This window comes from Anarhichas minor, unplaced genomic scaffold (genome assembly GCF_050575085.1).
Source record: "Anarhichas minor isolate MPS153535 unplaced genomic scaffold, ASM5057508v1 ptg000087l, whole genome shotgun sequence".
Taxonomy (NCBI): Eukaryota; Metazoa; Chordata; class Actinopteri; order Perciformes; family Anarhichadidae; genus Anarhichas; species Anarhichas minor.
In genome coordinates, this window is record NW_027466533.1 from 2,157,738 (window position 1) to 2,172,915 (window position 15,178).

The 15,178-nt window shown below is 42.5% G+C and overlaps 1 protein-coding gene across 1 annotated transcript in view; it reads right to left on the reverse strand.

Moving 5' to 3' along the window:
- The window catches only part of itgbl1 (integrin, beta-like 1), a 53,177-nt gene that overhangs the window by 17,660 nt on the left and 20,339 nt on the right, over nt 1-15,178 (reverse strand). Inside the window, exons 6-8 of the mRNA XM_076081897.1 lie at nt 13,264-13,404; nt 11,500-11,646; nt 929-1,045 (exon numbers count right to left, since the gene is read on the reverse strand). Of these exons, the coding sequence (XP_075938012.1) occupies nt 929-1,045; nt 11,500-11,646; nt 13,264-13,404 (405 nt within the window). The remainder of the gene's footprint in view (nt 1-928; nt 1,046-11,499; nt 11,647-13,263; nt 13,405-15,178) is intronic.

The window sequence follows — 15,178 nt, forward strand, 5'->3', positions numbered from 1 at the left end:
TCTCAACATGGCGACGGCTAAGCCGAAAGGCTTGCAGCTAACGGTGCTAACAGCGCCGGTGGTGGAGATGTACCAAATCCTGTCAATAAACAGATAGATGTTTTCTCCAGCCGATTGTGGCTGGGCGGTTTGCAATATGGCGCCCAGTTGACAAACTCCAATAAAATGTTTCTGAAAACATTTGAGGTGAGAAAGAGGCAAGGCAGTAACACAATCTTGATTCATATTTCTCCAGCGCTGCCCAGTGTGACGGTTTGATCTGAGTTTCGCGAGCCTATTGTCTTGCAAAGTGCGGATCTAATGTTTGAAGCCCGGTGCGTCTGCATCAGACGCCGAGGGGGTGCTGACCAACCGTTGGTATTTGACGAGTTAGGAGTGAGACCAGGCTGGCAGTGCAGAGCGGCGGCCATGAGACAGCCAATGGGGCACACTCGCATGCAGAGAGGGAGAATTACTTAACTCTCTGCTCAGTATACACATTACTCCCCTATGTCTTTACATAGGAAATAGCTGTTTGATGCTATATTAATGCTTTGAATATCGCACAGTGAAACCTTTAAGCTCCACCTGCAGAGAAAGATCTGCACGTGACTCGTATGACGGGTTTAATCCGCTGGTGAATTCCTTTCTTACAGAATTGAAAATTCGAAGTACAAAAAAAAGAAATTGTGAATGCAACAAGTTCTGAAAAACATTCGTACATGCCGTGGAGCGGGTCTTGCATGAGGTCCATTGCTTAGGCCTCCCACTTCTCTGCACAGTTTGAACAGCAATGTTGAAATGCAGGCTCGCCATGTTTATTGCCATGTTTCGTCAATTCCCTCTATTACTCACACAACTTGAACAGCCCTTACTGGATACAAAGATGAAATGAATGTGTGTGTGTGTGTGTGTGTGTGTGTGTGTGTGTGTGTGCACTTGCTCTCACCGCCGCAGACCTCTCCACCGATGTCCTCGCACTGACGGTCGTCACACTCACAGTTTTTGCCGTGAACACGACTGTCCCCAGGTGGGTAGCAGGTACACTGTCCGCACTGGCACTGACCTACAAAAACAGAGAGAATCTTCTCACATCTGAGCAGTGTTTCACAGCAGGGTTGTGTTTTTCAAGCAGCAGAATCATCTTTCTTTTCTTGAAGCGTTTTTACTTTTTTATGTCACCTGTAATTTAGAGCAGTTATTCGCATTCTTGCTGAAGACGACTGATTTTAAACTAGACTTAATCTCCCCTCCGGCCGTGCGTGGAAATCTCATATGTAAATCACTCGCTCTGGTAAAAACACTCACACGGGCTACACACACACACACACACACACACACACACACCTCGAGATGTTGCGATCAGCGAGCTGCCAGTGAAGAAGGCCACAGGGGAACTCACCGAGGTAGCATGCTTCGCTAGTGGTGAAGCTCATTAGGCAAACACCATCTATTCCGAAACCATCGTTGGAGTTGTGCAGCGTACTTGCTCGTTGATCACTTAACCAGGCTGCTCAGGGTTATGTTAATTATGGGGGGGGTATTGAAGGCCACATACAGATAATCGGGGGCTTTAAGGGACAATCATCTTCTGAAGTCATAATCCATCTTTGTTTTTTGTCAATGCTCACACCTTGTGTGACAGATTTTTGAATTATCATGAATTACATTACATTTTCATGACTTAATGCATAAAAAAAAGCATGAATTAATTCATGTAGTCTTTCATGAACAGGAATGTACCATAATGAGTATCTCATGCATGAGTTAATGCAGCAGCTAGTGTATCTCAATCATTAAGATTGCTGAGTTATTAATGATGTTCATGTCTTTTCACAGTATTGTTGAATTTGAAGTGTTGTAATCGTGATTAACAAAGCATTCATTTTTCATGACTTTATCATGGTTCTGATCCTTCAAATAGATAGTCATTCTTATATATTTTGTTTCCTATGAATCTATCATTCTTGTCGGCTCTGAAATAAAGTCAGTCCTTCTGTATATTCATTTCTATTTGCCAAAATTACAAATGCAAATGACATCATCATTTTGGACTCCATTTGAATAATCAATGCTAGTCTGGAAAGGAAAGGTGTGTGTATCACATTGGCTTAAAGCTCACAAACCATTCACGATAATCCATTCACAACATTTAAAAACTTGAATTGATGATTCAAAGCCAACAAAGTAACATTTTCACACAGAATGCAGGTGCACTGCTGTGACTGGTCAATTTTTTTTGCCCCGTTAACTGCATACATATGCAACGTATCCTCATACAACGGTTCGTATGGTATCTTCTGAAAAGTCCCACGAAACACAGCAACACGTGTGTCAATTCCCGCTTGTTACATGTATAGTCTTTTTCAAATAAACTAAATAAACCGTCTTCACAGGAAACAACTCAGTTAGGTTTAGAAGAAGATAGTGACATCCTTAGTTAGGTTAGCAATGAATCTTGTTTGGGTTAAAATAACTACAGAAGTGACTTGACGAATAAATCAACATTGACTTCTCGTTTAAATTGTGGAACGAACAGTTGTCTGCTGGATGAAAGATCGCTGTGTGTTGGACACATGCATCTCCCCTTCCGCCCTCCCGTACACCAATACTTTAATGGGATAACAACAAATTGCAGCGCTTTATTTTTCGTAAGTTTAGCTACGAATACCTGACACCAGCCTGACCAATGAAGAGGTTTGTGAAGTGCTACATGAACTGAGTCATGCTTTTTTAAAATCCATGTACCCTTACCATTTAGTGTTACCGTGCAAACTCATCGCTGCAAACAATTTACTCACAGTCACAGCAATTTGTTTATGTAATGTAACTACAACAATACATTAGCAACAATGTTACTGAGAGGTGAAATGTAATAAACTTTAACCTCAGAATGCTGAGTGCATGTTTTATTACCATCTTCAGGATAATACTGCATAATTGAAGACATTACCATAAAATGTGCGTTGGTTGTCTGTGCTCTAATGAGAAACGAGTAACACACACAAACACAAACACACACACACACACACACACACACACACACACAGTTGTACATCTTTTATATGTTCCCACTCACAAATTCTACAGACAAAAGACACCCCGAAGTGCTACAAACAGGTAAGCTGCCCCACCATGAAAAATAAGTGCACAAAGGCAATATCCCAGTTCAGCAAAGACATATGGTTAAAACACAGCTTACTGAGTGCCTCTGTTTCTCTTTTTGTCTTGTTGTTATTGAGCTGGGTACGTCGCTTCTGCACTGCTGGGTGCATTTTGTGTTTAGTGCCACTAAATAACACCTGAAACATATCCATAATGTGCATGTGCCTGCCTTTTATCTTCTGATGACTCACTGAGTTGAATTAGGGGCAATAAATAGTAGCGAACATGAGTTCTGCGAGACAGCCACTTGACTGGCAGCGTCATCCAATGTGTTGTCCGTGTCACATCACTGTCACTTTTTATGACCAGCAACCGCTCTTCCTGCTTCACATATAGCTTACCGCCATCTGCTCCGGGGACTTTGTTACCCTGGCAACCGGTGATGTCGCAACAGCCCTGCCTTATCGATTATCCCTGCGCTCGTCAAACCCTTTACTCCGGCGTGCGGGCGTGTTGGTGGGTGTTGGCGCTTAATTCGTCATCCTGTCTTAAGGTGAGGATCAACCATGTTGATAAAGTCACAAACCAAATACACTTCGGCTCTATTTTAATTTTTAAAAAGGGCAAAGTTGTGTGCAGGTGAGGGTTTGGCAGACTTTTTTTGCCAGTTTAGAGAGCAGCAGTGTAACACACACTGGAAAAGGGGAATAGGGCAGGATTGATGCATGTTAGATAGATGACTCAATCAGGTGGTGAGGGTAGGCTTGGATAATGGTCAGTCATGTCAGCTCCCCTCATTCCTTTCAAAAGCAGCCGATAGTTTCTCAGTGGGATTGGTGTTGGAGTCCGAGCGAGCTTCTCCCAAGATAAAACTGCTCGTGTCCCAATGAATCCCAAAGCCCTCCCCAGACTTGTATCACTCCTATAAGGATGCCTTCTATTCTGCTTATGCATAAACCATAGACAGTATATAAGAAGTGAACATAGTCATGGTATCATCACTTATTGGTTTTTGAAGCCTCGAGTTCGGCGATTTTGCCGACAGCATCTTGGATTAAGGCCGTCACCATGTTGCTTTTTTTGCATCCAATAAAAGAAAGTTACCATATTTGGAATGCGGAGGATTGACGTAGAGACACCGTATACATCTCTGGTAGTGGCAGCGACCTGTCAATCACAGTAAGCTCGTCCTAAAGCATACTCTGCTCTATGGTTTATTTGACTCTAAATGGACCATAATTTACTAAATGATCATCATGCTGTATTGAAGAAGACTTGAATCTAGAGATTGAGACCAAAAACTCATGTTTACAATGTTTACTGAGGGAATAAATGAAGAGAAAAGTAGAGTCATTTTCTCATAGACTTCTATACAACCAGAGGAGTCGCCCCCTGCTGGCCAGTAGAGATAATGCAGGTTTTAACACTTCTGCATTGAGGTTGCCGCCTGGTATAAACCTGAAGTCTCTGCAGAGAAGCTTGCAGTTTGTGCTACTATGGAATTACAACCAGGTGCAACACAGTTTTTCATTTGTGTGTGTGTGTGTATGTGTGTGTGTTTGACTCTCTAAACTAGATTATCTGAGTGTTACTCTTTTCCCATTTTCAATAAAGTGGTCTTAACCCAGTGGAAATACATGACCATTTTTTGTGCCAGTACCAACGTTGGGCTGCACTGGCTGATCTGCATAAACAGAACCACAGCTGTGACACTCCTCTCACTATAGAGCTGTGAAACTAACACACTGGCAAAAGTGCAAAAATGCAATTGTGTTTGCGCTCCTGCCATTTTTTGGACAAAAACAAAGCTATTTGACTGAACATAAAATATATATTTAGGCTACAGTGTAGGATCTAAATGTATCTAGAAAACTTAAAGGGACTAAGATTAAACGTGGATTTTGGAAATATCGACTTCACAAGATTTTCAACACCGTAGATTAGCGGTTTGAATCCACTCTGCCAGCCAAAGCCTGTCCTCTCTATTGAGTTGATTTAATTTCTAGTTCTGTTCAGCTGCAAGGAGTCCAGCATCACACCAAGTACAGTATAATGCATCCAGTCAAATGATGCTTTGAATGGTCGTGTGGTGAGAATAAAAGCATCCCATTAGCAACCAAAGGCAAGCAGCTATCAAACAGGTGTATTGTCAATACCATGATGCATTAGAAGTGTATAACAGTTGTTTAACGCATACAGTGCACACTTTAAGTAGGCTGCAGTGATCAAACCATTAGGATGTACAGGCGAGCAATACTCGCATCATCAACTGCTACAGACAAAGAGGGTCTGACTTTCCAGGGAGAAGGCCACCATTCGTTCATTTCTGTGTACACCATTATGTGTTACACCAAACATTTCTAAATTGCCATGCATCAAAATCCCTTTTCTCTTCTTGTAAAAGGTTACAATCATAATTACAATCCAATCAAATCATATTGCGGTTGAAATGATTGCCCAAGGCTATATTTTTACAGTTTCACCGTGACATACATCACATTATACAAGCTAAAGACACGAAGTGCCATGTCACTGCACCTCTAACCCGCGTGAAGAACTGAAAAAAGAAAAGATATCTCAGCTGGTATTGTCATTTCCCCCCGGTGACACTCAAGTGGAGGCACGCATTGCTGCGTGCTTGGCTGATATCTCGAAGTGGATGGCGACACACCACCTCAAGCTCAACCTGGACAAAACCGAGCTACTGTTCCTCCCGGGGAAGGGTTGCCCGCACCGAGGCCTGTCCATCACCATTGACGATACCGTGGTGACGCCAACTCGGACTGCGAGGAACCTGGGTGTGACCCTGGATGATCACCTGTCATTCTCAGCAAACATTGCATCGGTTACACGCTCCTGCAGATTGCTGCTCAACAACATCAGGAGGATTCGCCCCTTCCTCACTGATGAGACGCCGCAGGTGCTAATCAAGGCTCTTGTCATCTCTACTCAACAGCCCCAAGTTCTCCCACACAACTTCACTTCTCCGTTCTCTATACTGGCTACCTGTAAGAGCTCGCATCCAATGGAACAGCTCCTTCCTATCTCCAGGCCATGGTCAAGCCCTACACCCCCGCCCGACCACTTCACTCTGCTGCCTCGGGGCGATTGGTTGCCCCATCGCTCAGAGGTTCCTACGGCCGATTGACCCGGTCGTGGCTGTTTTCTGTCCTGGCCCCACAGTGGTGGAATGATCTCCCCACTGATGTAAGGACAGCAGAGTCGCTGCCCATCTTTCGGCGCAGGCTGAAAACTCACCTCTTCAAGAAGGCCTACCCTGAGCCTTCCACTTAGCACTTACTTAGCATTTATTGTATTCATACTAGTTTGTTGCACTTATTGTATTCGTATTAGTTTGTGGCACTTATTGCATTCGTTTGTTTCTGCACTGTACTTTGGCTCTGGTTTATGCTCTTAGATGCTTGTTTTAAAAAAGGAGATGCACTTATGACTTCTGGTGACTTGTAGTTCTCTTGAAAACCGATGTTGAATACACTTATTGTAAGTCGCTTTGGATAAAAGCGTCTGCTAAATGACTGTAATGTAATAATGTAATGTAATGGTAGCGGTAGCGACCCGTCAATAAAAAGGTAGCCTGGTCTATGAAATGGTCTATTTGACTCTAAATGGACCATAATTTACTAAATGAACATCATGCTGTAAACCTGTTAACACTCTGACGGCCCGCGTCATGTACACAACTGCTATGTATAGGTAGGTACCGATGCAACATATCTTTGGAAAGCTAAGATTCTTGTGATTCGATTTATGCAAACCATTTTTCAATCACAACAGCAGGTACAATCAACGCCTCTTTTTAAAATCAACGATAGGTGTTTTCGACTCATTTTACTGGAGTGGTAACAGGTTAAAGAAGACTTGAAACTAGAGATTGAGACCATAAACTCATGTTTACAATGTTTACTGAGGGAATAATTCTAGTGAGAAGTAGAGTCATTTTCTCATAGACTTCTACAATAAGACTTTTTGCAACCGGAGGAGTCGCCCCCTGCCGGTCAGTAGAAAGAATGCAAGTTTCTTTGCAAGAATTGGCTTCACTTTTCAGATCCGGAGGTGGCTGCCTGTGTAGCCCCCAAACTCTGGAGCAAGAAACCCCTGCTTGTTCGGCTTGCCCCTACACAGCCTGATTTTAAACACTGTATTTAATCACATCTTTATTCCAAGGCTTTTTATTCAGTCTGAGTCTTGCTTTTATTATTTTATTGTCCTTTTGCTCTTTTTGTGTGTTAATTGAATTTTTTGTTATGGTTATTGTCATTTTGATTCGTACAGCTCTTTGGTACATGTTCTTTATTAATACATTTGAATGGGATTGGATTGAATACAAACAAATGCATACACATATTCAATGTCTACTACGGACCACACTTCAGAGATCAGAGAAAGGAATCCCAAGAATCAGCAGAAAGATGTTGAAAGCAGGTGTTTCCTTGAGGAAATACCGCGGTGTAAAGAATGTGCTCTCCACAAGGAAGAAAAGCCCCGAAGCTGCTGTTTCGAATTTCAAGGCTTTTCCGCTCAAGCTGCCACCTCAGACCAGTCGCATTCATCCATGCCTAAGTGATTTTCTACATCTGTCTCCTTCAGTTTCTCTCTCTCTCTCTTTCTCTCTTTCTTACTCTTCCGGTCTCATTCATTGTGTTTCTCACTCTCTTTCCCTTTTCTTTCCCTTGCCCTCCATGGAAGCCTTGCAATGAACTCTGTTACACCAGTTTGTTTCCAGCCATTGTGAACTTCCAAACACTCAACCAAATGGGCATCTTATGAAAAATGAAGACATGCGCACGCACGCCACCCCAAACACTAAGGTATGCATGCACACACAGTCAACCTTCCTTCTAATCACAGCCCCGATACTTTCCCTCCTCTGTATATCTGAACAGAGACGGTAAACAGTACATTCAGACATTTTATTACTAATAACAGAGGAGGAACAGGAGGATTTATGGCACACAGACAATGCTTTCAACATGTGATGGAAATTGTAGGCCTCAGCAGATTTCTTTAAACCAGACTTTAAACTGTCACTGCATAGATTGGGATGGCTGAAACAAAATGCAATTTTTAAAAGGAAGAATTTATTGATCCCATTAGTTTTTTTATTGCACAGGGTAATTTAAAGTTCCATTTTGTTGCAGCAATAGGAGATAATTTAAAGGTACTGCTGGAGGAATTAAAGCTAATTAACTCCCTCAGCACAAGTTAATCTTTGCTGTTTCATTATGTGAGGGGGGGCCGCCATGCCTGCTCAACCATGTTGTTGTGGAATTGGTTTGAGTACGTCAAAAAGTCTTTTATGGAACGGACACAATATGTAATGAATAGTTGATGTATTCAAAGGCGGCAAATTGGTTCTATTTGTAGAGTGTACTTTGCCAATATCGTAGTTACATTATGTGAGCTCTGTTTTCTGTATTGCTGTCATTGTTCAATTGTTGGATCATGGATAATGTTAATGCAGTTGTCTTCATGGTAGCAACCATGCCTATCTTTCAGGCAGATGGCAACCAGGGTGTTTGAAAAGTGAAGCCAAAGCCAAAGCGCCTTAAACTTGCATTCTCTCTAATCGGCATCAGGGGGCGACTCCACTGGTTGCAAAAAGAAGTCGGATTGTATGGAAGTCTATGAGAAAATGACTCTACTTCTCACTTGATTTATTACCTCAGTAAACATTGTAAACATAAGTTTTTGTTTCAATCTCTAGTTTCAAGTCTTCTTCAACACAGCATGTTCATTTATTAAATTATGGTCCATTTAGAGTCAAATAGACCATAACGCAGGGTGTGCTTTTGGGTCGACTTACTGGGATTGACAGGTCATTTAGTGAATTATGGTCCATTTAATTTAATAGTCAAATAGACCATAGCAGGATATGATTTAGGGCGTGGCTAAATTGAGATTTACAGGTCGCTACCACGTCGTCGTCCAGTCTGGGAGTTGTTTGTGTTTTTCGTTTAAAGTTAAACCTTTCACAGTGTGCTTTAACTTCATGAAAGTTAATTGTAACATTATGGTTACCTAACAAATTCTTTTTTTTAGCGTTCGTTGTAGTCAGCTCAACCCTCTTGTGTCACTTCTGGTTGTAAAAAAAACCATGATGGTGATGGCTAAAAACCAAAATGGCGACGACCAAAATGTGGAACTTGAGGCTTCAAAACAGTAGTCCACAAACCTATGGGTGACGCCTCGTGACTACGTCCACTCCTTACAGTCTATGGTTGCAGGTCCCTGATCTAATCAGCAGCTTTCCCATCCATGGGTGTGAGGAACGTCCATGGCCACTAAAATAACCTACAGTAATCTCCAGTCATTTTCATTTGGAACACAGCAGCAGCTGAAAAAAACCTTGCATTCCCCACTGATGTCCCCCACAGTCACATGATACAGGAAATCAATGCTTCAGATTAACCCCTGATAAATCCGCACATCCCTGAGACCAAGCAGGTTGTACCCCTTGTAGTAACACCCGCCACCGACTACATTATAAACGTGAGAACAACAGAATTCAGGAGGCTTTACTCAACTCGACCTTTTCTTTTTGTCATCTCATTCTCAGTACCGGAACACTGACGGGTATTCCCCAGAAAATTACAAACGATGTTTGGAGCAAAAATAAAAGAGAAGTGGTGCACTGAACAATGCCCCATACAGCACTGTACAACTGATTTATTATGGTTGCTGCATCAGTGTAAAATACAGATACAAGGGATGCCTCAGAAGACTGCTAAGTGTGCACTGCATGGCCGCTAGACAATTTACCTTATCTTATTTGGAACAATGCAGGTTGTCAGTCAGTCCGAGAACAGTGGTAACGTGACCATTGTGCATTGTTACCTCTGGACGCAGGCACAGTAGCTCTCTGGCAAGGCTATACCATCATTTCGGCTTTGCTTTTTGTTGTCTGGAAATTCTATGGATGAATAACCTTGCAACTGAGTTAATTTCAATTAAGCTGTACAATAGATGATTGACAGTTTTATTTGTTTTATTCAAATGTCTGGTATTTCGGATGAACACCGTTTGATAGACTGTCATGTGTCTTTACTTACAACTGCACGACTGTAACCTGACTGTAGTATAAATGTCGTACCTTTTGGCTCACTTGGTTCAGAGTGTGATTCTAGTTTAACGCAGTATATTGTAGACGTGGCCTGGGGCGTTTATATCCACCACCTGTAAAGATTAAGCAGCGCAGCTATGCAAAAGCTGAGTCATTTGTTCTCCCCTCTTTGGCTGGGAAGCTTTGGGGCTGTGTGCATGTGTAGCAGTTCAGTATAATCTTAACCGCTGGTTTGTACATCAATTAATGTAGCAGCTGAGCGGTTAATGGACTGACTGCATGTTTTTACCTTCATCTATTTTTTTTTAAATGCTTTTTTTCTCACTCGACTAATTATATTAAGAGTGTGGGTGTTTTACTTTTGCATAAGAATTCATGAGCAGTAATGATTTAAAAAAAACAATGTTTCTATAGTTTTACATGTGTTTCTTAATCCATCCATGAAACAGCAATTTGTTCCCAAAAAAGTCCCTGGTTATTTCAAGGCTATAACACGCCGTCCAGGCTCATATTCATGGAATATTTAAAGGCCCTTAAAAAACTCAACTCAATCTTCTGACTATGAGCGATGGGGTCCTATATAAACACGCCTGCTCAAGCCTGCTTTAAATGGGCAGCAGAAGCTTGCAGAAGACGTAATTCTGTGCACCAATCAGGATTCAGCAACATTTGACTATTCTACCGATCCCAGATAGATACCCCATCAGTAACAAACAAACAGTCTAGCATATTGGTTTTATAGCCCTAAAATAGACACTGCGGTCCCCCCCCCCCCTCCCACTTCCACCTTACTATCATCAATTAACAGGCTCAAGGGCTCAAGGACTGGGAGGACAAGGGAACATGGAACTTTTTTTTTTCTTACCACGGGGTTTCCAGTGATGCCTTCTGAGTATCTGAGACTAATATTTGTATTAGGACCAGCATTCAGAGGCTCCAAGAAAACAAGCTTCCTCTGTCCAGAAGGGCCACTACTAAAGCATGCGCTGCGGTGTGATAAATCTAGACGCATCGACCCACTGCTTGTTCTATCGAAAGAGCTATTCCAGCGACGGCTCACAGGCATACGGTGCACCTTAATCTCAAGCATATATATGCATATGTATGGCATTAACACACACATACAAGCAGTAATACTGTACAAACCTGCATATACTGTACATTCATGTATGCACCACAATAAACGCAGGTTGCTTTAATTCTGTTCCCTCTTAAGGATAGTTTGAGAGATGTGAAACACTGGAAACGGCCTGTTCTACACCAAGAGGTGACGACAGAGTGCAAGCCTGCTGCAGTAACCATGGCAACAGGAGCGGGAGGGGAAGACCAGGTACCTCGTCCGAAGCAGGGCAAATTGGACGTTCCGCGACACTTCTTCAGACTGCTCTCCGGAGACTGGGAGCAAGAGAGAGGATGCTCGCACTTCTTCCCGGCCCATCCCTCCTTGCAGTCACACCTTCCGCAGTTACACTGGCCATGACCTGCCAAGGAGAAGAAGTGGAGGAGGCAGACAGGTGAAACAAAGCGAGGGGCTTTGTGCAAGGAAATTCCTTTTGAGCGTATACTGAGGGGGGGAAAGCAGCATTGAGTGAAGCAGGGTGGAGAGTTCGATGGGTTACGGAGCAGAGATGAGGGAAAAAGGGGAGCTAGTGTGTTAGAGAGGGCAGCAAGGAGCAGGACACGCTGGAGGTGAGAAGATTGGGTGTCCTCTGAGCGTCGGCTGAACAAGCTTTGACTGTCTGGCCTCCTCTAAGCTGCTGGATGACCTTTGATTAAACCTGGTCTGGTCTGGGTGATAGAGAAAGAGAAACTGATGGAGAAAGATGAGATTCAAGACATTAAGATGTGAATTGTGTCCACATTCTCTCAAACAATTAACTGGACATGAAGGTCTGCACTAAAGAACAGAAAAATGTGATTTCTATGAACATGGATGCTAAGATACATGTTCCGGTACATCCATTGTTAGCAGTCACAGTGGTAGGATCTGTCTTATATAGAAAGTTCACTTTTACGGCTTCAAACTTGCACCAGAGTAGAACTAGATGGAAAGGTGTCGTTGAACTGCAGCTATTCAAAGTTTAAGATCAACACATGGCACTGACATAACCAATATCATATACTATGGTTGTTCATTGCATAAGCCAGTTATCTTATTAAGCAAGACTATAAAGGTGCTGAATTTGGAATTCAGAGCATTAAAATAGCAGTGGACAACTATTTGTTATGTAAAGATATTGTGGAGTAATGGCGTCCTGAGCAGAGAATGGAGTCCCCCTCCCTCTTTATCCGAGCTTCTCTGTGCTATATTTACATAGCCGGCCCGGCCGTGAGTCCCTGTGTGTGCCCCCACTGGCTAGCTAATGACTGCCGCTCTGCACTGCTCTCACATGGAGGTTACAGCTGATGTACCCACCCCTTCAGATAAACACTGTCAATGTTGCCGTTGCTTGCACTGTTAGCGTTGTTAGCTAAGCCATCTCCATGTTGAAAGCCGTGTGGAGGCAATCCCTAAATCACTGATATGTTCTGAATTTTGAATATACCACCTTTAACATTTTGGGGAAAAAAACTACATTTTTACTTTCATACAGAGTTAGATGAGTAGATTGATATCACATCTATATATGTAGCCAGCATCCAGTTAGCTTAGCGTAGCATAAAGACTGGAAATGGCAGGAAACGGCTTGCTTGGCTCTGTCCAAAGGCAACAAGATCTGCCTACCAGCCCCTCCAAAGCACTCCAACGAGCATGACTATCATTTGTATTATTTGTACAACCCCCAAAGTGTCAAGTAAAAATGGGGGATTATATGCCGGACTATTTTTTGTCTGGTAGCAGTTGCCATAAAGTTACTGGTCACATTTATGCCTGTACACCAGAAAACTGCTATTTTTACTTTGGTTTACTTGTTTTTTGTCAACAGATTTTGTTACCTTCTGTAAGAGCCAGGCTAGCTGCCTTCCCCCGTTTTCAGTCGTTATGCTAAGCTAAGTGAACCTAAACTCTTGAACCATGTACTTATTTGACTAATTTTATGAGGAATTCTGTAAATGTTTGCCAAACAGGTATGTGAATCCAAACACAGCATGCTCACCTGAGCAGAAGTCATCGGAGTAGCGGTCGTAGGTCGCGTGGCAGTTCCTCTCATCGCACTCACAGGTGTCTCCGTGGATATCCCCCCAGTCGCCGGAAGGATCTACATCATGACAGTTACACTCTCCACACACACAAGTCCCTGACACACACAAAGCAAACACAACCGCACGTACACTATTATTTCACAATGCATTAATTCTCCATTGTACGTTTATTTTTATAGTAGTACAGTCCAAATAAATCAATAATGTAAACTGGAAAAAAACTAAAAGGAGGGCAAGCGTCTTGCACTGATGTGGCTGGAAGGATTTCATTTTCTACTTTAGGCCGCAGCCAACATCTGCCTTACTTTTTCTTCCTTTATCTACTTATCCGTCCGCCTGTCTCTTTCTGATTTGTTTTTACATCTTAGCCAGGGCATCAGCCCAAGCAGCAGCCAGTGGAAATCCCATTTTCTCTTATCAGCGGTGACAGAGCACGGGGAACCCCCAGGGGGAGCCAGGCCAGCTGGCAAGCCTGCAGGTTGTGCCTGGCGCGTGTCTGGCCCTTGGCCCTGATGCGGTCCTCCCCTCACCACCCTCATAACCCCGGAGCCCTGGATTTATACAGCCATGCACTTTCATGTCTGCCACAAATGTGACAGTCTGGCTTCACCGGAAGCAGATTACAGCACCTGTGCTAGTTGAAAAAATGCTCTATAAATTCAGGACTCCATTAGAGGACGTTTGGCAATTTCTGACTTAATCCCTGTTTTCCAGCTAAAAAGCAAACTCCCCTTTCAACACAAAAGGGGAATCAACCCTCTCTGTGTACCACGTGCAGCCATATTATCTCCCATTCAAATTGTTGTGATTAAAAAATCACATATGCACGTATTTAGCTTCCAGCATTATGTGGCTGCTATCGTTTTTGACAGTATATTATTAGCTCAACTGCGGCGGCTAGGTGAACCCAACAGACGGAGGGGGTGGTGAGTTTGTTGGAATGAAACAGAGGCTATCTATTGCATGCCCGTCACTCAAATCATTCACTCATTCATTTCGGAGCGTAAGTGGAGCAGGAGATATTTCCAACCCTCGCACAAGAACTCGTCACATCTATACAGGGTGATGAAATCAAATCAACCCTCTCGTGTAATCATCTTCCTTGATCCATCTCCCATAATCACTGGGACTTATCTTCACACGCTTTAAAAGGAAGATTAATTCTGACGTGCCATATATAGGGGATTGAGAATGGTTCCCATTATAATCAGCACCAAATTGTCTGACTTCCGAGAATTGTGTTGCACTCAAATGGGGCAGGATGAAAAAGATGTTGGAATATGTTAGCATATTTTTACAATACTTGAGGGGGTAAAATACAGGATTTATAATATTTTTAGGCCACACTGTGCTTTAATATTTGATGCGGTGCATGTCGGTAAGTGGTGTTTTGGACAGTTTACAGTACAGGTGTGTAGTATTTTGTATCAGTTATGCCAAGTACAATTTAACATAAAACTAGAGCCACACGGTATCGTCATATTTTGGTTTTGCCTCGAAGGAGTAACTAAATGAGAAAAGAATCTTTCCCAATCATTTTTCTTTCACCCAAATTTTAAATAACGTCAGCCGGGCTCAGGCTCTAACCAGTAGCTCAAGAACACTTGTTATTTATTGTCATAAAATGATGCATTTTGTTGTCAACTCTTTGTGAATTCCTGTACATGTTTGTTTAATTTCATTGACAGCTCAACAGAAAGATAAAGGAAAATAAATCAAAGCAATAAAACCTGCATCTTTTCCCACCTTCTAACAATGTTTCAAAAATGAGTGAATTCATAAATTGAATCATAACAAGTACTTTTGAATGTATTGCATAACGCTATCAAGCTAATAGAGCAAGCACAAAAAGAGTGTGTCTAGGTTGAT